Source organism: Tachyglossus aculeatus, chromosome 12, assembly GCF_015852505.1.
Source record: "Tachyglossus aculeatus isolate mTacAcu1 chromosome 12, mTacAcu1.pri, whole genome shotgun sequence".
NCBI lineage: Eukaryota > Metazoa > Chordata > Mammalia > Monotremata > Tachyglossidae > Tachyglossus > Tachyglossus aculeatus.
The window spans coordinates 13,302,306-13,329,364 of NC_052077.1; the positions used below are offsets into that span (position 1 = coordinate 13,302,306).

At 43.9% G+C, this 27,059-nt stretch overlaps 1 protein-coding gene and 1 long non-coding RNA gene across 3 annotated transcripts in view; one reads left to right on the forward strand and one right to left on the reverse strand.

The window, feature by feature from the left end:
- The window catches only part of GRID2 (glutamate ionotropic receptor delta type subunit 2), a 924,709-nt gene that overhangs the window by 736,622 nt on the left and 161,028 nt on the right, over positions 1-27,059 (forward strand). For both annotated transcript variants that reach the window (XM_038755327.1, XM_038755326.1), the window contains exon 10: positions 15,384-15,581. In XM_038755327.1, coding sequence (XP_038611255.1) covers positions 15,384-15,581 — 198 coding nt within the window. The remainder of the gene's footprint in view (positions 1-15,383; positions 15,582-27,059) is intronic.
- On the reverse strand, positions 259-26,674 carry LOC119935827. The gene is made up of 3 exons (XR_005453455.1): positions 26,622-26,674; positions 19,638-19,696; positions 259-338 (listed from the first exon to the last, which is right to left on the reverse strand). It is a non-coding gene; the product is annotated as an uncharacterized LOC119935827 (long non-coding RNA).

The following is a 27,059-nucleotide window of genomic DNA, read 5'->3' on the forward strand; positions in this document are numbered from 1 at the left end:
CCATGTGGGACAGGGACTGTGTCCATCCCAATTTGCTTGTATCCACCCTAGTGCTTAACACTATTATTATTATTATTATTATTATTATTATTATTGTTGTTAAGACAAATCAGCAGGTGAAGCAATTCCCTTTGTGGGAACTTGTTTAACTCCGACTGCTGGGGCTGGTGTTTAAAGATATGTGTGTGAGCCCCATGTCAAAGCAGGCACACTGTACCTAAGCACTGCCAATACCTTCAGCATCACTGAAATTACCGACCTGTGGCAGCTGGCCCAGACTTCGGCTGGTAGCAGGGCCCCAGAGGGACCGAGAGGAACGTCAGTCTTTGGGAGAGATTCTGGGGAAAGAAAGCAGATGCGAGAGTCCTAGTCACGAAAGTATAGACTGAGTTGGATATTGTATCTGTATCATGGAGTTCCTCAAAGAAGAAACTGAAATTATGTCCCCAGGGGAAACGAGAAACGGGAACATTCAGAATTACAAAAACAAACCAGAAACCAAACACCAAAGTGGAATGAGTGAAAAGCAACCAGACAGAGGAATCAGGGAAGGATTAGGAATATGAATTGAAAGACCCAGGTATGCAGGCATTTGGTTAAACTGGTCTCTCCATTGCCATGGGAAATTTGCGCTGAAGAATGCAGATGTTAGGGAGAGCAAAAGGGAGGGTATTTGTCTGCACTGGAAATTGAATTAAAGTCAAGATTCATATCTCCAGCACCGACCAAACAACTTCTGGAGGCAGAACACTGCACTATTCACTTGGGAAACAGAGGGAAGAAGTGAAAGATGGGATCTTTGCCCTCAAGAAACTTGATAAATATTCAGTAGCCAAGAGTGACAGAGCAGACATAGATTATAAACACAGTGGATGAATAAATCTAGAACAAATAAACTGATCAATCTGAGATGGCAAAGGGGCAGCAGAAGTAGAAAGATGAGGACTAGTCATGGAAGGCTTTCTGGAGGAGGTGATATTTTGGGAGGACTTTGAAGCAAGGGAAGGGTGTGGTTTAGTGGTATAGAAAGGGAAGAATGTTCCAGGCAGAGGGCAAGACTTAAGCCGTGTCAGAGGCAGGAGAATTGAGAGCAAGGAACCTTTAGAGTATTTAACTGGGAGAAGAAAAGTTAGGTGAGAAAGAGGCAACTGGTGGAGAATCTTAAAACCGATGTTCAAGATTTTGCTTTTCTGTTGGATTTGACTTCCAACAACTAGAATGTTTTTTTTCCTAATTTCTAGTCCCTATTTGGAATGTGAATGGAGTTAAATAAGCATCTAGACTGTAAGCTCATTGTGGGCAGGGAATGTGTCTGTTATACCAACAATATACCAAGAGCTTAGTGCAATGCCCTGCCTACAGTAGGTACTCAGTAAATATGATTCATTTTAAGGCATAGTCTAGAATGTGGTGACTTTTCCAATTCTTAAAGGGGTTGATGCAGGCTCTGAAACTTTTGTCCTAAAACATTAGCTACTCCTTTGGGTGGGCCTTATAGTAGTGATAAAAGTAATGGCAATTAAGCACTTACTAGGTGACTTGCACTGTGCTAAATGTTTGTTTTTTTCATGGTATTTGTCAGGCGCTTACTCTGTGTCAATCACTGTTCTAAGTGCCGGGGTAGATACAAGTTTTGTCAGGCTAGACACACTCCTTTTCCCACATGGGGCTCACACTCTAAGTAGGAGGAAGTAGGATTGAATCCCCATTTTACAGTTGAGGAACTGAGGTACAGAAAAGTGAAGTGACTTGCCCAAAGTCACACAGAAAGCAATTGGCAGAGCCAGGATTAGAACCCAGGTCCTCTGACTTTCAGGCCCGTGCTCTTTCCACTAGGCCACCCTTGGGTAGATACAGCTTAATCAGATCAGGGACAATCCCTATCCCACATGGGACTCAGTCTAAGAGGGAGGGAGAGAGAAAAGGAGCAGGGAATTTTTCTCCATTTTTATATATGCAGAAACTGAGGCACAAAGAGAAGTTAAGTAATGACCAAGGTAACACAGTGGTGGAGTATAGTCTCAAATCTGGGTCTCCTAACTCGCAGTCTCATGATGGGATTGATCGACAGAATGGTCTAGCCTTTTGAAAGAGCACGGGACTAGGAGTCAGATGACCTGGGTTCTAATGCTGGCTCAGTCACTTGCCTGCTGTGTGACCTTTAGTAAGTCACTTAACTTCTCTGTGCCTCATTTACCTCATCTGTAAATTTGGGATTAAGACTGTGAGCCCCATATGGGACATGGACTGTGTCCAACCTAATTATCTTCCATCTTCTCCAGCACTTAGTATAGTGCCTGGCATAAAGAAATTCTGGCCAATAGAAAGCATTTGACCAATATCATTCAAAGAAATGAAAAGAGTCTTTTAGCTGAAGGAAACATAATTTATTCAGAGTCACTGGAAGAGGGGTTGCACTTCCAGATGCTCTAGCATGGCTCAGTGGAAAGAGCACGGGCTTTGGAGTCAGAGGTCATGGGTTCAAATCCTGGCTCCACCAGTTGTCAGCTGTGTGACTTTGGGCAAGTCACTTAACTTCTCAGTGCCTCATTTTATCTCATCTGTAGAAATGGGGATTCATTCATTCAATCAATCATATTTATTGAGCGCTTACTGTGTGCAGAGCACTGTACTAAGCGCTTGGGAAGTACAAGTTGGCAACATATAGAGACAGTCCCTACCCAACAGTGGGCTCACAGTCTAGAAGGGGCAGAGAGAGAACAAAACAAAACATATTAACAAAATAAAATAAATAGAATAAATACGTACAAATAAAATAAATAGAGTAATAAATATGTACAAACATATATACATATATACAGGGATGAAGACTGTGAGCCCCCCATGGGACAATCTGATCACCTTGTAACCTCCCCAGCACTTAGAACAGTGGTTTGCACATAGTAAGCGCTTAATAAATGCCATTATTATTATTGTAAAACCCACGTAATTTTTTTCAACTTATCATTCAATGACTTCAAAGATAACAACCTCCTTTGTGGGATAGGTTGGCTAAAGAACAGTCTCATCACTCATCTTGGGAAGATAGAGTCGAAGAGGCCCGGATTATCTACATAAAATACAAAAACATGGAATTCATTTTACGGCTCTGAGAACTGAACCGAGGCATGTTCTCTCTTTATAGTACAGATCAGGACATTTTGAGGCATTGTTCAGGTAACCACCTCCCGGATCTCTTGTCAATCAATCAGTGATATATATTGAGTACTTACTGTGTGCAGAGTACTGTTCTAAGCCCTTGGGAGAGTGAAATACAATGTAGTTAGTAGGCATGATCTCTGCCCACAAAGATCTTACGGTCTAGTTGGGGAGGCAGTCTTTTAAATAAATAACAGATGGGGAAAGGGGCAAAGTATAGGGATATGCATATTGGTTTTGTGGGGCCAGAGGTTAATGAGGCAGCCTTAGAAGAAGGGCCAAGCTTCAGCCCATTCCCAGTTGGCCGAGTCCGTGGATTAGAAAGTCTTTCCAAAGAACTCTCAGGAGACCCACATGTTTAGCCTTCCCTGGATGTGAAGTTGTTTTTAACAGCAATGGTGCCATGGGAAAAGAGTATCCAGTGAGAGAGTAATTAGCAAGATGTTGAGTAATTAGCAAGGTGTCCTTTTAGTGTTTGAATGGACCACAATTAAAAAAAGTAAAAAAAATCAACCAAGTTGAAATCTTGTTGCCTGAGAGGTAATCAGAGGAAAATGTTGAGCGTCATCTCCTACTAAATCTTCTTAGTCAATAATTATGATAATTGCTAAGCACTGGGGTAGATGCAAGTTAATGAAATTGGAAACAATCCCTGTCCCACCTGGGGCTCACAGTGTACGTTGTCAGCAGCAGACTGTTTTCCTTACCTGCCAAGACCCTACTCTGCTCGTTTCTTCTGACCAGCATGTTGGTTCTAAAAAGAGGCGAGCAGGAAGGAAGCACTTTTGTTACTTGTTGAAAAGTGTCTCCTGGATCTCTGCATTGCATCAGAGCTCCATGTGCTCATTTCATTGCAGGCTAAAGGATTGGCACATCAGTCAATGAGTGGTATTTGCTGAGCATTTAGTATGTGCAGAAGACTATACTAAGTTTTGGGGAAGCTACAGTACAGTTGGTAGACACGATCCCTGTTCTTAAGGAGCTTGCAGTCAATCGGAGGAGCTTGTAATGACACATGGCAGGATGATTTGGGTCATGGGTCAATCTCTCCTATTACCCTGAACCTTGAGGTGGAAACTGTCACTCAAATGTGAGGTTTCCTATAAGCTTGTCCAACCTGCTGAAGCTTCTGGGTAGGATACTGCATTTCCTCGAATAAGTTGAAACCCAGCCTGCAGGACGGAATAATGAATAAACATTTCAGAGTTCAGTTACAGAAGCTACATTTGAAAAATGGATTTGCCACTTGTCTGTAACAGTTGAGAAAGATATTGACAGAATCATTTGTAAACTCTGAAAATGAAAATAATAGCATATTGGCTTTTCTAGCTACTGCAATCCGATGGCCACAGTTATGCTGATGGAATTTGAGTTTCCCACTTAAATTTTCTCTTTTCTTCAGGTATGAAACAGATCAAGTTTTGGTGACCTTGAGCTTTTAAACTTAATACTTAGAATACCAAGTCTCCTTTTCAGACTTTTGCAGCATATAAGGATTCCTACCAGGTATAGGCAGTTACATTCTGAACTGCAAGCTCCTTTTTGGAAGAATTCATTCAATCCCATTGAACTGCCCCAAGGATTTTGAGCCTGGAGTTTATGGGATTGAAACATACCCCAAACCTCTGTCTAACTTAACCTGTGAGCCCCATATGGGACAGGAACTGATTGATTACCCAGACTGATTACCTTGTATCTATCTCAGACCCTAGTTCAATGCTTGGCACATAGTAAGCACTTAACAAATACCACAATTATTATTATTATTGTTAAACCTGGCAGAATCACCACTATCCTGATTGATCGTGGTGATAAAAGCCTCAGGTGCCAATTAATTCTAAAATATTGTAAATGAGATCTTAAGAAACCAGCTCCTTGTGAGCAGAGATAGGGTCTACTACCTCTATTGAACTGTAGTCTCCCAAGTGCTTGGTACAATGCTCTGCACACAGTGTTTGAAGCACTTTAGCACAGTGTGAGGGCTTAACAAATTCCATTTTAAAAATGAGTACCATGAGACTGTTGTTGGGTAGGGACCGTCTTTATATGAATGAATAAAATGGCATTCACTCATTCAGTCATATTTATTGAGTGCTTACTGTGTGCAGAGCACTGTACCAAGTGCTTGGAAAGTACAATTCAGCAACACATAAAGACAATCCCTGCCAACAACGGGCTCACAGTCTAGAAGGGGGGAGACAGACATCAAAACAAGTAAACAGGCATCAATAGCATCATTGTAAATAAATAGAATTAAAACGGCACCCCACCAGCTCCTGAAAAAGTCTTAGAGAGTGAGTAGGGAAATAAAATATGAACATTTTTTAGTACCTCTTTATCTGATGGATTGTCTTAAAGACCACTGGGCAGTAGGATGGAGCATGGGTCTGTTGTGTGACCTTGGGAAAGTCACTTAATTTCACTGTTCCTCAGTTACTTCATCTGTAAAATGAGGATTAATGCTGTGAGCCTCATATGGGACCTGAAGTGTGTCCAGCCTGATTCGCTTATGTCTACCCCAGCACTTAGTATAGTACCTGCATTAACAAATACTATTTAAAAAAATCCCTAGAGTTAGGGTGGACCATGTAGTTGTGGGTGATACACAGTTCTGAGTGAAAGCAAAGTTGACCACCTCAGGAGATGTGGGAACACCTGGAGTACCTAGCACAGTGGTCTGCAAACAGTAAGCACTCAATAAATGCGATTGATTGACTGGAGGGTCACCACATAGTGTTTACTCAGCATACCAGCCGACTCCCCTCAAACTCTCACTTTTATACCTTCTCTCTCCTGCTGCACTGCTACTGTATTGCTGAAATTGGACTGCTGTGCTTGTAGGGAGGGAGGGAATATTTTCTGTGTGCAGCAGTAGTAGTAATAGTATCTACTGAGGACCCACCAGGTGTGATGTAGTGTACTAAGATCAAGGGAGAATAAAACATAATAATAATAAAGATGGCATTTATGAAGCACTTACTATGTGCAAAGCACTGTTCTAAGCACTGGGGAGGTTACAAGGTGATCAGATTGTCCCGCTGGGGGTTCAGTCTTAATCCCTATTTTACAGATGAGATGACTGAGGCACAGAGAAGATAAGTGACTTGCCCAAAGTCACCCAGCTGACAATTGGCAGAGCCGGGATTTGAACCCATGACCTCTGACTCCAAAGCCCGTGCTCTTTCCACTGAGCCACGCTGCTTGCTCTAACATGAGGAAGTAACATACTCTCTGCCCACAAGGAGCTTGCATTCTAATGATGGGAGACAGACATTAAAGTATTCACAACTAGATTAATCAGAATAATCATGAAATGTTCCCTTGAGTAGACATATTTCTAACTGCCAAGGTTGGAGATATATATATATACATGCATAGATATATATGTATGTATGTATATATACATACATACACACACTATATATACACATATGTATATATATGATATGTTTGTATACGTATATATATCTATGTATCTGTGTATCTATATATATCTATGTATAGATATATAGATACGTAGATATATAGCTACATAGATATATATTTCTATCCCAGAATTGGCTGTTGGTTTTGTGTAGCTTAGAGTGTTGGGAGGCAATCAGGGAAGGCTTCTTGGAAGAGATGGAACTTTAGGAGGGCTTTAAATATAAAGAGAGCTGTGGGTTTGTCACATCTGTGGGATGGGAGGAGTTCCAGGCCAGGGGAACAGTATAAGTGAGGGGATGGAGGCAGGAGAATTGAAAGTGAGGTTGAAATTAGAAGGTTACCTTGGGAGGAGCCAAGAAAGTGAACTGTGGAAGAGAGAAAATATGAGAGACGGGGTGTGTTGGTGGAAAAACCTGGAGCTGAGGAGTCTTTTCTCGATGCAGGTGCAAATGGGAAACCAATATAGCATTTTGAGGAGTGGAAAGATGTGTGCCAAATGGTGATAGAAGACGATCCATGTGGCAGTGTGAAGTATAGATTGAAGAGGCTGGAGTCAGGGAGGTCAGGAAGGTGGCTGACACAATAGTCTATCCACAATGTGACTAGAGCATGGAGCAAGGTGAGAGCTGTTGGGTTGGAGAAGAAGGGGCAGGTCTAGGAGATTTGGAAAAGAAAGAACCACCAGGATTAATGGTAGGCTAAATAGGAGAGTTGAAGACCAGGTGGAGTCTAGACTGTAAGCTTGTTGTGGGCAGAGTATGTGTCTGTTATATTGTAACTTTCCCAAGTGCTTTATACAGTGCCCTGAACACAGTAAGGGCTCAATAAATATGACACTGATTTAGTCAAGGCTGACACCAAGAATGCAGATTTCTGAAACAAGGGAGGATGGTAGTGCTATCATTCGAGTTGGGAAAAGTTAAGAGAAGGAGCAATGATTTAGGAGGGAAGATGAGAAGTTCTGTTGTATGGTATTTGGGAATAGCTATTAAAATCAAAAGACCTTTCTCCTGCCGTTGAGGAGCTTTACATTCCACTGGGAGAGACCATTAAATTTAAATAGTATGAATACAATGAAAAGAAGAGTGGTAGGTAGCTTGGCTAGAAGTGGTAACAAGCACCAAAAGCAAAATATAAATAAGAGGAGTAAATAATCCAATATCCACCTGAGCACTGAGGCTGGGCTGAAGGGATGACTGACATTGAGAAGCAGCGTGGCTCAGTGGAAAGAGCCCAGGCTTTGGAGTCAGAGGTCATGGGTTCAAATCCTGACTCCGCCAATTGCCAGCTGTGTGACTTTGAGCAAGTCACTTCTCTGTGCCTCAGTTCCTTCATCTGTAAAATGGGGATGAAGACTGTGAGCCCCCCATGGGACAACCCGATCACCTTGTAACCTCCACAATGCTTAGAATAGTGCTTTGCACATAATAAGCGCTTAATAAATGCTATCATTATTATGTACAGGGGGGGACCTATTCTGGGAATGCCCCATAAAGGAAATGACTTGTAGGGAAGCCAACACTCCTCTCCCAGCCAATCAGTAATATTCAAGCATGGCCTGAATGTGATTATTTTAAGATGTCTTTCCTAGACAACTGTATCATAATTGCTTAAATTTGAAATGGAAGAAACCCTTGTGCTTAGGAATGAGCGAATGATTTCACTGGGTCTTGAGGTCCTTGGTATTCTAAACTCTAACAGTAACAACCTGAAGGGTAAGAAAGAGAATCTAAAAGGCTTCCCTTTCATCTCCCCAGCTTTCATAGGCTTGAATCAGGTGGCTACTTTACTATCATATTTCAGTGGACTTCAATCTTTTGGGTTTTTTAAACCATTGCTGGTGGGCAGATTTCTGTAATGAGAAAATTAAATGTTTCAATTAAATTTTATCCATCGATTCCAACGTGGAGCAATGTACTTTACTGTTCAATTAAAAATAACAAGCTACTGTGTTGCGGGCCAAGCGTGGTCCCTGGGTCTGTAGTCGATAAAGTACTCCAGAAAATGAACCTTTAGGGGCTGGGTGACTTGCTGAAATCTTTGGAGAAAAAGGAGCAAACTGATTCCTTATTCAGAAGCAGCCACTGAACAGTTACAGTGCCAAGGGCCAGATAAACATGCTCCCCAATTAAGAACACCAGGTCATATGCCTGCAGAAAAATTGCTCAAACTTGGTTAATGGTTTTCCCGTTCTTTCTCTGCTCCTTGAACTAGTTAACTTCTCTGTGCCTCAGTTTCCTTGCCTGAAAATGGGGATTAAATACCTGTTCTCCCTCCCACATGAGGGACAGGGCACTGTACCTGACTTTAGTCATCTTATATCTTCTCCAGTGCTTAGTCATTGCTTGAACATAACATGTGGTTAACAAATACCACGATCATTATTAGCATTATTGTTATCATTTGAGTTAGTGTTGAGCTCCACCTACTTACCCACAAAAAGCAATGTCGCCCAACTGGCGAAGTGTAGGAATCCCACTTGGGAGCCCTCCCTTTGATGGTAAACTCCTCGAGGGCAGGGATTGTGTCTACAACTCTATTTTACTCTCCCAAATGCTTAGTACTCTGCATATAGCAAAGGCTCAATAAATACTTGGATTGGTTACCCACAGTTGAACTGCCGCTTTGTACCTCACACTGTGCTGAGAGCTGAGATGATTTTTGACACACCTCCTTTTCCCGATTCTGCAGATTATGACAAGACGTTTTGGAGAGAGCAGCATTTTTTGTCTCAATTACTGAGGGGAAAGAGGAAATCTCATTGTCTTTCAGAGAATCTCATCGGCAGTGCTGTAGTTCATAGTGAGCTCTTGGCATTCCAAGGCTTCGTTGTTGCTGATACTGTTCTGCCATCTAATGCTGGTGGTACCTCATGAGAAACTGGAAAATTCAGGTCTCACTGCTGCATATGATCAATCAATCAATCAATCAATCATATTTATTAAGCGCTTACTGTGTGCAGAGCACTGTACTAAGCGCTTGGGAAGTACAAGTTGGCAACATATAGAGACAGTCTATATGATGAACGTTTCGTAATCCAACATCCCACACAGAAAAGATTGATCTGATCAGTTAAGGGGATAATCTCCTCTGAAACTGTAGTCAACCAAGTTTCACTTTCACATGGGTGACCCACTGACATGTCACACTAAAAGTGTCCAAAACGGAATTCGTTTTCCCCACTCCTATCGGTTTCCTCCCCATCTCCACTGACAGCACCTCCTCCTGAACCACACAACCTTGGTATCATCTTCAGCTCCTCACTGTCCTTCTGCTCTTACATGCAATCTACTGCCAATACCTGTTGATGTCTTTCCTCCAAATATCTTCACTCCAAAACATCTCACAGACTCCCACTCTTCCTCTCCACTCAAACAGTTACTCCCCTGCTATGAGGACTTAATAACTGTGGTATTTGTTAAGTGCTTACTATATGCCAAGCACTATACTAAGGGCTGGGATAGATACAAGATCATCAGGTCCCACATGGGGCTCACAGTCTAAGTAGGAGGGAGAATGGGTTTTGAACCCCTTTTTTCAGATGAGGGAACTGAGGCCCAGAGAAGGTAAGTGACTTGCCCTAGGTCACACAGCAGGTAAGTGGCAAAGTCAGATTTAGAACACAGGTCCTCTGATTTCCAGGCCTAAGCTCTTCCCACTGTGCCATGCTGCTTACCATTCGAGTATTGTATGAGACTCCTCACTGGTCTCCCTGCCTCTAGCCATTCTCCTTTGCCTTGCATATTCCATGTGCTGCTCAGATTATCATCCTGAAACGTCAACCAGCACACATCTCTCGTTTCCCCAAAGCCCTCCAATGGTTGCCCAGCTCCTTGCCAAGCTTCTTCTCAAAGTCTCCCTACCATTGGCTTTAAGGCTCTCTAATGTATCTCTCCATCTTATATATTGGCTTTCCTCAACTGTTGCTCCCCTGCTTACACTTTTCACTTCTCCCAAGCCCATTTCTGTACCTCACTCTCACCTTGCCTGTCTCTGGTCCCTTGGTCATTAGATTGTCCCCCAGGTCTGGGAGTGTCCTCTCCCATTTCTACCAGACCTCAACATAACCCACTTTCAAAGCCTACCTAAAATCCCACCTCCCCCAGCAAATCTTTCCCCCAAAATTATCAGTACTCTTATTCTTATCAATCTTTCATCTGCCTCTTGCTCTCATGCAGTTATTCATTCATTTATATCCACCTCAATACTGGTGTATATATGCATGGTCAATATTCCTATATCTATCTCCTCAGAGTGTAAACTACATGTAGTGATCATGTCCTGTGTTTTGGTTATCTCTCCCAAGGACTTAGTATAGTGCATTGTACACAATAGCCTCTGATATAATACCACGGCTACTGCTACTAGTCAGAGGGAGAAGGTGATTTGTTAGTCCTTGCCAGGACTCCCAGAAAAAGCTTATGCCTAAGGAGCAGACATCAACAGGGAAAGATTGCTCACTGAAGAGGGAGGCTGAGGTTGTGCGCTAATCAGATTAACAAGGAGTTTATGCAAACACCCCACTGCATACTCAGGGGAAGAATTTAAGCACTGTAAACATATTCTCCAGGAGGGATCAATAGGCCAAGATAGCCTTTGCATGGGGATAGCAAATGTGCCAATTAGCAGAAACAAGTGTTCTCTTCTCCGGCATGGAGTATAGGATAGGTTAAACAGGCTCCTTCTACGCTCAGCCCTGCTTTATTACTACATATTAAATAGTACTCCTGTAGTAAATAAAGACAAAACTCAAATGATAGATTGAAATGCAGAATAGTGATAGTTTTGAGTAAATGGATTCTGCATAATCCAGATACCATCAACACTCTCTTTCACCAGACAGCAACCAGAATTGCACACAAATAGCCCAATTGATTCGTTGCACCTCCCTCCTGCTTTTTCTGCTTCCCAGCCACTCGAGAGATCCTAGTCATCAGCCGAAGAGCCAAAGACAGGGAAGGCAACTCAGGGAAGAAGGGGCTCTTGATCCTCCTTAAACGATACGATTGTGAGTTCAGTACACGGAAAATAAAGGTTTCTTGCCTAACAGTGAGGAGGAAGCTGGTATCCTAGATGGATTTCCCACTGTTCCTGATCCCACTAAGATTTCCAACCAAAAGAGACTGCATTCTAAGGTTAGAGACCTGGGTTCAGATTGTCAAAGAAAAATCACACCCCTAATTCTAGTGTATTAAGGTTTGCTTTGGTTAAATAAGCATGAGGATGCATTCATTTTAATGACTAGTGTTTTCTTCCCCTTTTTTATGAAGTATTATTTTATTCTCAATGTCCTGTTAGAAATCATATTTTTATTAAGCAAAAATTATATCCTCCAGGGATTTCTATTAATGGAGTCTGTGTGCATTCAGTGTATTTTCTGTGCCAAGGATTGGCAGTTTTTATCTCACCTTGTTCACCCATTTTGCATGTAGAGTGTAAAGCTAGAGCTGTATAAGCAACAGAAACTATATATCAGCAGGCAACAATTGTAGATATGCATACACACACAGACACACAAACGCACATTCCCTCAACAACTCACTCTGATTTCTAGAGAAAAAAATGTTTTTCTCATTCTTGTCCTCAACAGTGGCAACCGTATTAACTAATTCCATTATTTTAGGGAATTACAGGCTTCTCACGGTAATAATACCCCTGAATTCCTGTAGACAAAAATAATTATGGAATTTGTTTGGTGTTTGCTTTGTGCCAAGCACTGCACTAAGCACTGGGGTAAAATAAGTAATCAGGTCAGACACAGTCCCTGTCCAACATGGGCTCACAGTTTAAGTAGGAGGGAGTAGGATTTAATTCCCATTTTATAGTTGAGGAAACTGAGGCACAGAGAGGTTGTGAGTTTCCCAAGGTCACACAGAAGGCAAGTGATGGAGCAGGGATTAGAGCTCCTCTGCAGGGCCATGGTGTTTCTGAAAGATTTATACAAATTGAAGAGAAACAGGGTAAGAATCTCTTCCCACATTAATACCATTTGGACATGGGTAAAACCCTTCTTTCCTGGTTTTATGATTACTGCAATACTTCTTTACCAAATCCTTACTATTAATTTATTCATTCAATTGTATTTAATTGAGTGCTTTCTGTGTGCAGAGTACTGTACTAAGTGCTTGGGAAGGTGCAATATAACAACAGCCAGACACATTCCTGCTGAAAACGAGCTTAAAATCTAGAGGGGGAGACAGACATTAATATAAATAAATAGAGTAAATAAATAAATTGCAGATATATACATATTTGCTAGGGGGAAGGGAGGGAGGATGAAGGAAAGAGCAAGTAAAAGCAGCACAGAAGGGAGTTGGGAGGAAAGGAGGGCTTAGTCAGGGAAGGTTTCTTGGAGGAGATGTGCCTTCAATAAGGTTTTGAAGTGGGGGAGAGCAATTATTTAATGACAGCTTTTCTGATTACCCTCTCCAGAGCAGTTATATACTTTCTATATGGGTTGAATAAGAGAAATGAGCCATGGATGATGCCAACCTGTTCCATAGATGGACCCTTCTTACTGTTCTTTACATTTCTAACACTGAAAAGTGATGGTGTCACTCCTGTGAGAAATGAAATGGAATGTTCCAGGCTCCCCAGGGAATAGTGGCCATTTGGGCCACCATCAGGGGCTGGGGTCTTCTTTCAGGGACACTAAACAGGCCCCACATCCCAGGGTGATTAGAGTAGTCACCACTCGTTTCAGCTAACAGTTAATTTATATAACCATCAGAAATATTTTCGTCTCCCAGAATGTCTGTGGAGGATGGCACGTTGAACCGAACTGTATAACAACATTCCCTTTCGCCCTGTTGACATTCAGGAAAGCTGCACGTATCAGACCCTCCAACCAACTTTCTCCACAGCAGAAACTGGGAAGCAGCGTCTTGTCTGTATCTTGTCCTTTTTTTCCTAATTAACAATATACCAGAGTTTATTGAAAAGATGAAATTAACTCTGAATACTGAAAGCTTTGTACAGACTTATAAATTAACCAGGCAATTAGCAAAAACATTTTTTTAGGAGCTGAATTCAAATTCAGCACTAGGAGAAGCTATTATATTTTAACCTAAGGCGTGATTTGAATAAATCTCTTCTAGTATGGGAATCAGCTCCTGAAGTGCCTTTTCTGCAGGCCCTCGAGATGCCTTTGGGTTGATAAACTGCAGGTGGCAGTGAAAAGTTTATTTTCCTCAGAGACTCTAGCTTCTACTTTGAGACTGTCACCTGAATGACCAGTAAATCATCACATGCCATTCGTTGCCATTTTCCTGTCAGACAGGTTTGCTGTGACTTAATCTCGGTCCCGTTAACTCCCTCCTACTTAAACTGTGAACCTAATGTGAGAGGAGGATTTTGTCTGACCTGATTAACTTTATCTACCTCAGTGCATAGTACAGTGCTTGGCACGTTATAAGCGTGAACTAAGCATCCTAATTATTAGGTGTTCTTTCACTGGAAGAGACTGGATTACACTGCTTTGCTTTACCCAAGGCCTGTGCCCTAGCAGTAATTACATAGCTGTAGAAAACGCATGAAGCTCTGCTCTTTGATGGCAGGTCAGTTAATAAAGCATTGTCAGAGAAAGACAGGGCCTCATGACCCTGCCCTGACCAGGATTTTGAGAGCATAGGTGGAGCTGGGACCAGGCTGGGAATCCAGGCAAGATCCAGACACAAGAGACTTGAAATAGTAAGGACCCATTCAGAGAGGGAATGGAGTGCTGGCCAGGGAAGAGATTGAAAGGTCCTTGTGAACAGCGATTGTTTCCTACAACTCTACTGTACCCTACCCTCCCAAGCACTTAGAACAGTGCTCTGCACACAGTAAGAGCTCAGAAAATACCACTGATTAACTGATTGATGTGGCCCCACAGAGGGAACATGTCACTTCTTAATTCTGTTCTTCCCAAGCTCCTAGAACAGTTCACCACACCGTGAGGTGCTCAGTAAATGCTACTACTACTACTACTACTACTACTGTTATTACTAGTACATGAGTTAAATGAAAGCCCACCTTGCACCAGACTTCCCAAATTTTAGTCCCCTGCCAGACAACCAGTAACCCTCTCTCAGAGGCTCCCAAGGTCCTGCTTTGGGGTTGGGTGTTGGAACTGACCAACGGAGCCATGAGGGAGCCCAGTATAGGTTAGTTGGCCATAAGGCAAGGAAGTGGTGAGAGACTGTGGGGAACTCCATTAGACTGTACTTTCAACCTTTGCAGTATCCTTATTCCTTGCATCTGATATTCTAAATTATGAAGTAACAGTTAAAGTGACAGTTGCGTTTAAGAAATTGTAGTTTAGAAACGTTGACCCCCCCATCAACCAAGATCAAGCCCAATAATAGTAATCATAATGTTAATAATAATAATAATAATAATAATAATAATAATAATAATGGTGGCATTTGTTAAGTGCTTATTATGTGCTTAGAACTGTACTATGTTCTGGGGTAGACACAAAATAATCAATTCAGACACAGTCCCTATTCCAGATGGGGCCCAGTCTGTAGGGGAGGGAGAACATATATTTAATCCCAGTTTTACAGATGAAGAAATTGAGGCACAGAGAAGTTAAGTGACTTGGCCATGATCACCCAGAAGGCAAGAGGTGGAGAGTGGACCGGAACCAAGGTCCCCTGACTTGGCACAGGCCTGTGCACTTTCCATTAGGCCACATTTTATGGTGATTTTGAGACTGGGTTGGAAGTATAGTCTGCACATCTTGCTCTCTGCCCTTTTTCCCCGCAGTGCAGAGCAGCATTATGAAATTCAAGACACTTCCCTTTTTTTCCATACAGGAAGAGCCATTTGTGATGGTTTCGGAGAATGTGTTGGGGAAACCGAAGAAGTACCAGGGCTTCTCCATTGATGTCCTGGATGCCTTATCCAACTACCTGGGCTTCAAGTATGAGATTTATGTTGCACCAGATCACAAGTATGGCAGTCCCCAAGAGGATGGGACATGGAACGGCATCGTTGGAGAGCTGGTATTTAAGGTAAGGTGGCCACCGTCGGCTGGGCTGAGGGACAGAGGGAAAACATGTCGGCCAGTTGTATTTATTGAGCATTTACTATGGGCAGAGCACTGTACTAAGTGCTTGGGATAGTACAATGCAGTAATAAATGTACACATTCCCTGTTCACAGCAAGCCTACCGTGGCTCAATGGAAAAAGAACGGGCTTTGGAGTCAGAGGTCATGGGTTCAAATTCCGGCTCCGCCAGTTGTCAGCTGTGTGACTTCGGGCAAGTCACTTAACTTCTCTGGGCCTCAGTTCCCTCGTCTGTAAAATGGAGATTAAGACTGTGAGCCCCCCATGGGACAACCTGATCACCTTGTAACGTCCCCAGTGCTTAGAACAGTGCTTTGCACATAGTAAGCACTTAATAAATGCCATCATCATTATTATAAAGAAGCAGCATGGCTCAGTGGAAAGAGCCCGGACTTTGGAGTCAGAGGTCATGGGTTCAAATTCCGGCTCCACCACTTGTCAGCTGTGTGACTTCGGGCAAGTCACTTAACTTCCCTGGGCCTCAGTTCCCTCATCAGTAAAATGGGGATTAAGACTGTGAGCCCCCCGTGGTACAACCTGATCACCTTGTAACCTCCCCAGCGCTTAGGACAGTGCTTTGCACATAGTAAGTGCTTAATAAATGCCATCATTATTATTATTATTATTATTATTATTATAGTCTAGAGGACAATGAACTCTTTTTCTGAGGTCAGCATTTAGAAAGGGCCAAGTGAGAGCTCCCAGCGAAGGGAACCAGCTCACTGCCTCTCTGGACCCTTCCGCCCTCCTGGCAGCATGTCCTATGCTGTTTTGCCCTCCCTCTCCACTTGGCTCCCTGTGTCCCTCACGTAGCCCCAGATCAACCAATGTGGACACAACACAGGTCTTACCTCCCATGTCCTTTAGTACTCTCAGTGAGGGGTGGGTGATGGCCAATGAGCAGGAATTTGGGGTTGGCCAATGAGTCCCCCACTAGGGCTATCAAAATTGATGGGGCAGAAGGAGATGAGCCCAAAGTTGGTCTGACCCTCAGTGCCTGGCACCTAGGGCACTAGGTCAGCGTTTTCTGGGACATGGGCTCTTCTGGGCCTGCCATGTTCTTGCAGAGCAAGGGCAGTTGGGTCCCTGTTTAGGTGAGAGAGGGGGACAGTAACCTCTTCTTCTTGACCCTGTGATCCTGAAATAAATTCCTGACCTTCAACCCCTTCTGGAAACAGAGCAAACCAGGACCATGTGGTTTCCAATATTCACTGTTTGGGGTTTCCATAATTGTTCCATGTGACAGAGGGCCTCACTGGTGAGGGGGCATGGCCCAGAGGGATCAAGGAACTTGGCTGGATTACAAAGCAATCAATCAATCAATCAAAGTTATTTGCTGAGTACTTACTGTGTGTAAAGCACTGTATTAAACACTTGCTTAGTACAGTGCTCTGCACGCAGTAAGCACTCAATAAATATGATTGAATGAAGGAGTACCATACAATGGAGTTGGTAGGCATGTTCCCTGCCCACAACCAGCTTAAAGATGGATCGAGCATGGGCCTAGGAGCCAGAAGGACCTAGGTTCTAATGGCTCCACCACTTGTCTGCTGTGTGACCTTGGGCAAGTCACTTCACTTCTCTGTGCCTCAGTTACCTCATCTGTAAAATGAGAATTGAGACTGTGAGCCCCATGTGGGACAGGGACTATGTCCAGGCTGTTTAACTTTTATCTACCCCACTGCTTAGAGCAGTGCTTAGCACATAGTAAGCACTTAAGAAATACCATCATAATCATGTAATCATTTGTAGATTCAATTTTTTGTCAGCTATTTCATCCTAGAGTATTTGTGCTACTTCCTTTTGGGCTCTCTTTCTTCCCCTGGTATCCACTAGTGGAGAAAAGACTGTCACCTCAGTTGAGTAGTAAGCTTCTCATGTCTGGCACCTAGTGAAAATTCTACCAAATGCACATTGTGGAGCTTTGTATTCAAGTAGGACTCGATCAATGCCATTGGTTGTGTGATTTGTTGTTCCTGGGCAGGGGAGGATCAGAGGCCGGACAGGTCTAGAGGTTCCAGGCTGGGAGATGGCACTGCAGCCCAGTGAGATCATCACACCCATGGAGTAAAGTTTTCTTGCCACTCTCGCAGGATGGAAGAGTGCTGGTAGCTGAAGAGGCCTCTGTTAGATGCCAGCTCACCTGTTATAGATTGCTCCATTAAGCCTAGAGTCTGGGGCAAATAAACCAGCACTGATAGATGGAACGATTGAAATGCCTTGAGATATGCTTCAGTTCTGACTCTTTCGTCTTTGGGTGGGCTAAGAGGTCACAGTGAAAGCCGGGATAATTGAAATTTATAGATAGCCCCAGAAACTTCACATAGTTAAGTCTCAATAAATGCCATTCATTGATTGATTGGGATTTGGCACCGCTACTGTGGGCAGGGCACTATACTGAGGACCTGCTCTATGCAATGTGCTTTATTGAGCCCACTTGATAGACAGCCTTGAAGTTGAGGGTTAGCAGTTTTAGGTTTTTTATGAGAGGCAATGTGGAGATGTTAAAGATTTTGCAAGACACAGGTATCAGGGATAGGGAAAAGCAATTCCATGCTCAGTCCAGGCTGCACAACATTCCGGGACTTTGTACTGCTGACAACCCAGGATCGTGGGAGATTTAGCCCTACACTAGTCTCCTTTTTCCAGCCCTCATGGTCTCAGGGGAGACAGGGGCAGGCGCTTAAAATTGGGAGTGTGTCTTGATGTCCTGGTTTTTACGGAAAGAATACCGTTGATCTAAGAAATCAATTAATCAGACATATTTATTGAGCACTTACTCCAAGCGTAGCAGTGATCTAAGCACTTGGAAGAGTACACTATAACAATATAATAGAGTTGATCGACTCATTCCCTGCCACAATTAATCAATCAATCGTATTTATTGAGTGCTTACTGTGTGCCGCAAAGAGTTTATAGTCTAGAGGACCTGGCTGTACCATAGGGGAGATGAACAGTTTTTGTATTTTGCTGATGATGACCGATCAGGGACACAGGGAGGGTGTGAGAGGGGTAGGGGCTGTGCTTGAGATACAGGAATGATCTTCATGACCCCACCACGTGTCAGTTACCATAGCAGATGAGAACTGCCGGTCAAAGGCATGAGGGACATGTCCATCAGGCAGTGAGCGAGGTGATTCAGAAACCAGGAATGGAAGCAAATCCCAAATTCCTCCTCAAGTGTTCTGCTTTAGGATTGCAGGGCCATTAGAAACATCACCGTTTCCACCTGCTCTTAAAATTGGTGCCATCCCAGATTCGTCCAGGAGATAATCAAATGTGGGATGGGATAAATGGGAGAGAGACTCTATCCAGTTCAGGAGATACTGGATGGCAGGGGGGAAGTGACCGATAATGATTTTCTTCAGTTTTTAAAAGGAAAAGCTCAAAAGAAATGACCAGTTTAAGTCTTTAGAGTGGCCCACTTTCTCCCACCCAGTGGTTTGGGATAGAAGTGACATGCATGCTTCTCACAGATAGAGTGGCCTCAAAGGGAGGGACATCTAATGGAAAGAACAGCAGACTAAGAGGCAGAAGACCTGGGTTTTAATCCTGGCTCCTTCACTTGCCTGTTATGCAACCTTGGACACTTAACTTCTGTGCTCAGTTTTCACATCTGAAAACTAAAGATTCAGTTCTTCCTTCATCTTAGACCGTGAGCCTATTGATGGACAGGGACAGTTCCAACATGATTATCTTGTATCTACCCCAAAGCTTATCATTATTAACAGCTTTATTTTTTATAGCTCTGGGTGGGCTAAGAGGTCACAGTGAAAGCCAGGATAATTGAAATTTATAGATAGCCCCAAAATCTGCATTTAGCTAGCTGATTCGCCTTTCTCCCACTGACCAGCTGTGAACAGGACGAACGACAAAATTTTGTTCCCCAATCTTTACACTACCAGGACGAGGCATACCAATTAGAGTTGGGGGGCAGCAGGTTCCTTGGGAGGGAAGGAAATTGAATCAGTTCCCAGAGGAAGCTGAGCAAGCAAAAATACCTGTGGAATCCAGCGGACTCTGGATAGATAGATACATAGATGAGATGTCCAGAATAGACCTATCAAAGAGAAAGTGAAAGTTTTTAGGGGAGAAAATGACATAAAGTTTAAGAAAAGCTGAACAATTCTTTGGGTGATAGGACCCTCATGCTCATGGGTTTTGAAGCAGAGTGGCTTGGTGGATAGAGCACGGGCCTGAGAGTCAGAAGGACCTGGGTTCTAATCCCAGCTCCACTACATGTCTGCTGTACGACCTTGGGCACGTCATTTACCTTCTCTGGGCCTCAGTTACCTCATCTGCAAAATGGGGATTAAGAATGTGAGTCCCATGTGAGACAGGAACTGTGTCCAACCTGATCAACCACCCCAGCGCTTAGGACAATACTTGGCACATAGCAAGCACTGAATGACTATCGTAATTATTACTATCACTATTATTATTATCATTATCAGAGGAAATGTTGGACACCGAGGAGCCCAGCTCAGACAATGGTTTGGAGAAGGGGAAAGGTGGGAGTGAAAGAAACCACCCTAGCAGCCCAGGGCTGCCCTGCAGCAGCAGAGCCTTTATGTTCAGGGTTCTGGGTCATCAGGGCGGTGGGGGTGGAGAGAATGGGGAGTGGATGGGGGGAAGGACCAATGTTAGTTGGCTCCATGGTGAAAGCAGGCTAAGGCTTACCTCTCTGCCACAGAATTCAAGGCTGAGGAAGGCAAGGGTAACAATTTCCACCTCAGTTCATTCACCAGGGAAGAGGCTCTGCCCAGCCCTTCCCCTTTCCAAGGCTTTCCTGCCCTAATCACACATGACCAAAATCACCACACTGTCCCCCTGTGCCCCCCCCCCTCAGTCCCTTATATTCTATTCTTGTAACTTCTTTTTTTCCACACCGTTCAAATGTGATGGACTTCGCTGTTACTGCAGCTGCTGCTCCCCTGACCTGACTAGCTCCAGGAGTCCCTGTCCTCTAGGCTGACCAGTTAGGATGGCCTGACCCAGTTCGGGGTAGGAGCGGGAAAAGAATTCAACAACCACAGAGGAGGAGAAGGTTGGAAAGTTTGGGAGGAAAGGCCGAGACCCTTCCCCGCCAGTCCTTCTTCCTCCTCCGCTGCTCTTGCTGTTACCAGTTCTCCCCAGCTTCATGCCATAGCCCGATCCTGGTTACATTCTGAGAGGATGGGGAACACCAGGCGTAAAAGGGGCTGGGCTGTCATCAGAAATAGCATCAGCCGGGCCCCTGTGATGGGAAATACAGAAAAAAAATCCAAGTTACAAAAATAACTTGATGGGGGGAGTTAAGTGTAGCCTGAGGGTTAGTCAGGTGTGAGGGCTAGGGTCATGTTGGGATTGGGACAGAGCCAGCTACCTTCCTTCAAGAGGAAAAAGATTGGGGCATAAATTCTGAGGGTCCTGGAAGAGCGCAGTTCCTCCCTCTGACAAAGAACTGAGCAACATTGAGAAGCAGCATGGCCTAGTCACAAGTGCATAGGCCTGGGAATCAGAGGACCTGGGTTCTAATATTGGCCCTGCCAGTTGCCTTGCTGCATGACCTTGGGCAAATCACTTAACCTCTCTGTGCCTCAGTTTCCTCAACTGTGAAATGGGAATTCAGTACCTGAATTGCCTCCTACTCAGAGGGTGAACCCCTATAGGATAGGGGCTATAGGTGATCTGATTAACTTGTATCTACCCCAGAGCTTTGCATAATGCTTGACATATAGTAAGCACTTAACACATCCCATTATAAAATAAAAGAAACCCTGGGCAGGAAGGGCTGAGACCAGAATGGGCAGCTCCCTTTAAACTCCCTAACTGAGCAAGGCTGAACACAAAACCTGCAGCCTAATTGAGAACCCTGGATGTGTATTCTCAGAAACAGCCCTGAGCAGGTGGGGTGAAATAAGGACAGAAGCTTAAACTCATAAGAAATAGAAGAAAAAAAGAGCCCTGTTGTTGAAGGGACTAACTTCCGTATCAGGGAATGACAGCAGCTGCTGGAAGGGACAGCTTCCCAAATGTGCAGGTGAGGCTTAATTGGCAGCCTCACTAACAGAAAGCAGCCATGCAATCAGATAAAGGACCAAGATCATTAAGTCCTTGGTCTAATGGATGGCAAGAGCAGGTAAGTGCTGAATAATAAGTTTTGAATCCAATTAAAAACAGAAAAAGGGGAACATTTGTCACATGGGAAATAGCTCTCCAGGAACCAGTCTTAGAGCTAAAGAGGATTGGAAGAGTTCACAGAAGGCCCAGGACAAAGGCTAACAGAAAACAGCAGCCCCTAAAATGTTGGTGGTAGGGTAGGAGGGATTGGGATCCTAGATCTAGGATGACCTGGGTTCTAATCCCAGCTCTGCCACTGGTCTGTTGTGTGATCTTGGACAAGTCACTTAACTTCTCTGTGCCTGTTTCCTCACCTGCAAAATGGGGATTCAATACCTGTTTTCCTTCCTACTTAGTCTGTGAGCCCCAGTTGTGTCCCGAATATCTTCCATGGGGATTCAATACCTGTTTTCCTTCCTACTTAGTCTGTGAGCCCCATTTGGGTCCTGAATATCTTCCATCTACCACATCACTTAGTACAATGCTTGGCACATAGTAAGTGCTTAACAGATACCACAGTTATTATAATTAGGAATCCATCTTAAAGTTTTTGAGAAATGAAAGCTGGCCCCCTTGGAAGCCTCCTGAAGGATCACTGAATTCTTGTAGCAATGTTTTCATCTCCCTGGGAGTCAGAAGCTCATGGGTTCTAATCCTGGCACCGACACTTGTCTGCTGTGTGACCTTGGGCAAGTCACTTTACTTCTCTGAGCCTCACTCAGTTCTCTCATCTGTAAAATGAGGATTGAGACTGTGGGACAGGGACTGGGGCCAACCCTATTTGCTTGTAATAATAATAATGAGGATGGTATTTGTTAAGTGCTTACTATGTGTGAAGCACAGTTCTAAGCGCTGGGTTCTAAGCACAGGGGTAGATACAAGGCAATCAGGGTGTCCCACTTGGGGCTCACAGTCTTAATCCCCATTTCACAGATGAGGTAACTGAGGCCCAGAGAAGTGAAGTGACTTGCCCAAAGTCACAGAGCTGGTAAGTAGCAGAGCGGGGATTAGAACGCACAACCCCTGACTCTCAAGCCCGTGCTCTCTCCACTGAGCCACGCTGTACTCTCCCACAGCACTCAGTACAGTGCCTGACACATATTAAGCGCTTAACAAATGCCATAATTATTGTCTACCTCTCTCCTGACATTAAGATAACATCTTCTTCAAGAGGTCTTTCATGATTAAGCCCTATTTTCCCCAGCTCCTTCTCTTTTCTCTTTTCTGTGTGGCCTATGCACTTAGATCTATTTACGCACCCTCAGCCCCACAGAACTCATCTCTCTGTTGGCAGGAAATGTGTCTCTTTAATTTTCCCAAGCACTTTGTGTGCTGTATCTCAGTTACTCTCAATCAATTAATCATATTTATTGAGTGCTTACTTTGTGCACAGCACTGTACTAAGCACTTGGGAAAAGTTGTTAGACACGTTCCCTGCCCACAGTGAGCTTACAGTCTAGAGTAGTAGTCTACTACTACCCCAAAGTCTGTAACTCCTGGGCTAGAAACCAACTTTTCTTCTGACTCCCGAGTAGTGTCGCTAGTTGCATTCATGGAAATGGATGTTAGCACTAGAGCTGGAGGCAGCAGAATGTAGTTTTGTGTCGCTTTCTGCAGGGCCACTTACAAAGAACTGTTAAAAGAATATTATGAAATGGATCTGCCCCATTAGAGAACTTTCATTAACGTAAAACGTCGTCATTCTCAAAAAGACATTTAGAATAGGAGCTGTAAGGCAGCACCATCCGAATTTTAATGGCATTTTAGGCTGTTTAAAAATGATTGTTTAACTGCTGCACATGCTGAGGGCTGTTTGCCTTAATGATGCAGAGATTTCCCCTCAATGGGGACAGGTTAGAATGGCCACCGGCGCTGGTCGCAGTGTTCCAAAAAATAAAATGTTGTCCTGATAACAGCGTGGCACCAAAATGATAAACTGCATCAGGGTAGGAAACATCATTATCCCTTTCTAAAAGCTGATGATCGAGGTGCCTGCATGGGTGAGTGTGTGAGTGTGTGAGTGTGCGTGTGTGCCTTTGTGGGTGTGAAAGCCACCAGGCATGCAGCCAGCTGAGATTTGTCGTTTCCTGGGAACATGCTGTTTCTGGAAGCTTGCTCCCTCCTTATTTACTGTCCAGCCTCGGATTTTGTTTGAATTCTAGAGCTCCAGAAACTTCCTTGACTGGAAGCCTGTAAGCTCCAGATTCTTGAAGGGGGTCTTGAACTGAGTCCTCACTCCCAGAATAAATGGAGGTGACCCAGGTAGGAGCAGTTCAGACACAGGCCTGCCAGTTCACTGTTAGGGCGTGGATTTTCAGTTTTTCAAAAGTGTAATTGGGGGACAGTTATCAAGTGTGTGTGGGGGGGTGTGGCTGTTAAACAAGAAAGCCACTTAACTCCTCTGTGTCTCACTTATCTCATCTGTAAAATGCGGATTAAGACTGTGAGCTCCACGTGGGACAACTTGATTTCCAAGCACTTAGAACAGTGCTTGGCACATAGTAAGTGCTTAACAAATGCCATTATTATTATTATTATAAACAAAAGCTTAACATCATAGCTCCACCATAGCAATATTAAGGCCACCAGTTAAGTCGGGGGTATTGGACTCCAGATCAGTCCAAACTATATTGCTTTTGGGATGCAGGATCTATACTAGAGGGAGAAGCAAGGTTACATTCACAAGAAAAGCTAGAACCAACCATCCCTGCCAGTTATCCAAGGATATTCCAGTCTCTTGGGGATGGAGTCCCCAAGAAAAACACACTTCTGATTCATTTTTCAATGCCCAAGGCTTTAAAATACGTTTAAAAAAAAGTGCTTACTCTGTGTCAACCACTGTACTAAACACTGGGCTAGAGACAAGGAAATCTGGTAGGACACAGACCCTGTTCCACATGGGGCTCACAGTCTAGATTTGTAAATCACAGTAAATCAATTTGGGGAGTGATAACATTAAAACAAAACTTCAAATATATGAAAAATAGGAGTTTGGGGTTAATTCATACTTTTTAGATTATTTGGGGAGAGAAACCAGGCTAAATCAATATTAATCAATATTATTTACTGAATGCTTGTTGTGTGCAGATGACTATATAAAGCACTTAAAGCAGGCTCTGTCCAGACTAGACCTGTTGGGAAAGACTGGGCTGGGTCCAGGGAGGGCCAGGATCCTAAAGGAGCCAATGAGGCCCTGAAGGAAGAGCAACTCCATAGAGGCTTCCCTGTCCCAGGGCTTGTTACAGAATCTCCCCTTGGCTAACATCTTTCCTCCATTTCTCGGATACCATCAGAGCCAGCTGTGGTGTTGCACTGCCTTGTGTTTGCTCAGTGTCACCGCCTTTGTGTTCGCTCAGTGTCACCGCCTCCCAGGTAACCACGTGGAGCTGATTTTTGCCAAGCCACTTAACTTTCATTCAGTCATTCAAATCGTATTTATTGAGTGCTTACTGTGTGCAGGGCTTGGGAGAGTACAATACAACAATAAACGGGTTCTCAGCCCACAACAAGCTTACAGTCTAGAGGGGAGGAGACAGACATTAATGCAAATAAATAAATTACAGATATGTACATAAGTGCTGTGGGTCTGGGAAGGGGGAAGAACAAAGGGAGCAAGTCAGGACAATGCAGAGGGAGTGGGAGAAGAAGAAAGTGGGAGGGGGTGCTTAGTCTAGAAAGGCCTCTTGGAGGAGATACTTGAATTAGGCTTCTAAGGCCTGGAGAGTAATTGTCAGATTTGGGGAGGGAGGGCATTCCAGGCCAGTTTCCTCACCTGTAAAATGGGGATCAGATGTCTGTTTTCCCTTCTCCTTAGCATATGAGCCTCCTGTGGGAAAGAGACTATATCCAACCTGATTATCTTGTACCTAGTACAGTGCTTGGCATAGAATAAGTGAGAGCTTATCAAAAGAACAGTTATTATTAGGATGGGTGGAAGGACTGAATCCAAGAAGAGTTGAGTAGAGTAAATGGCCTTTCGACATTTGATGTATGCCCCACCCCCAACCCCACGAAACTTATGTCCATATCTTTAAATTGTATATTATAAATTGTGTCAGTTGTTTCAGAAGAAACAGATGGTCATTCATATTATTCATTCATATTAATATGTCTCCCATCTAGACCGTAAGCTTCTTACTGGCAGGGAATGTGCCTGCTAATGCTATTATCATTCACTCTCCCAAGGACTTAGTACAGTGCTCTGCACATAATAAGCACTCAGTAAATAGCATTGATTGATTGATTGAGGAAACAGCGAGAACATGAGCCTGGGCTCTGGAGAATGTTTTAGCCACCACATAGTGATTGGTTCAGGGATTCCTGGGCAAAAAAACTTCAGCTAGCACACCCAGCTTGTGAGGGTTCAGGATGTCAATGGGAACAGGATTTTACTGAATTTCCACCTGCCCCTACCCCTCCAACACAGACAAGGTAGACCCCAAGCAGGGAGTAACGGAACACCTGGAAGAGGCTGATTGTAATTATCATTATTATAATCATATTTGTTAAGTGCTTATGTGTCAAGCACTGCTCTAAGAGCTTGGGTGGATACAAATTAATCAGGTGCATTTAGAAGTCAGGAATCAGGCCTCCCTGTTTCCTTGTGGAGCCAGGTTTCAGTTTATCTTTCTGGGTTAACCTCAGCTTGGGAAAAACTCAGAAGAAAGAACTTATCAGAGAGAGGGAAGGGAAGTTAGTTTGAGAGTAGGACAGCAGGGAAAGGTAAAAACCCTGGTCAGAGAGGGGGAAGGGAGAGCCTGTCAGAAGTACTGGGGGGGACCTACTCAGGGAGAGGTGATGCTTCCCAAAATATTGTCCCTTTGGAGCCCGCAAGAGACTTTCTGTGTCTAGCTTTATTCCATCTGTTTGGGCACCATACTGACCTCTGGCTATTGAAAAATGCCGTGTTGATGTGATTTATTGTTGCCCTCGGTGAAAGGATGCCAGCAGAACCCAGTGCATGGTTACCAAGGAAACAGTGTAGAAGGCACACTACCCGGGGCAACGGTTGCTATGGCGAAAGCATATTCTTTTCTGCTTCAGACAGAACAGAGACAAAGCTCAGGTGCGGCTCCGGGCCCTCTCTTTGGGGAAACCGTCTGTCCTCCGCTCTGCCATCCAGGGTGGGTGGCCACTCTTGCTGCCCCTTCATCGCTTGCCCTTTGCACGGCATCAAGGGAGCTGGGTCATTCCCACTCAGAAGAAAGGAACAGGCTGTATGGGATAGTTGTATGGGGGACTGAAAAGTAAGCCAGCTAAGTGCCTTTTCCCCACAATGAAGGGGCCAAGGTTGAAGGCTGGTTCCAAGCCTGACTAGTTCA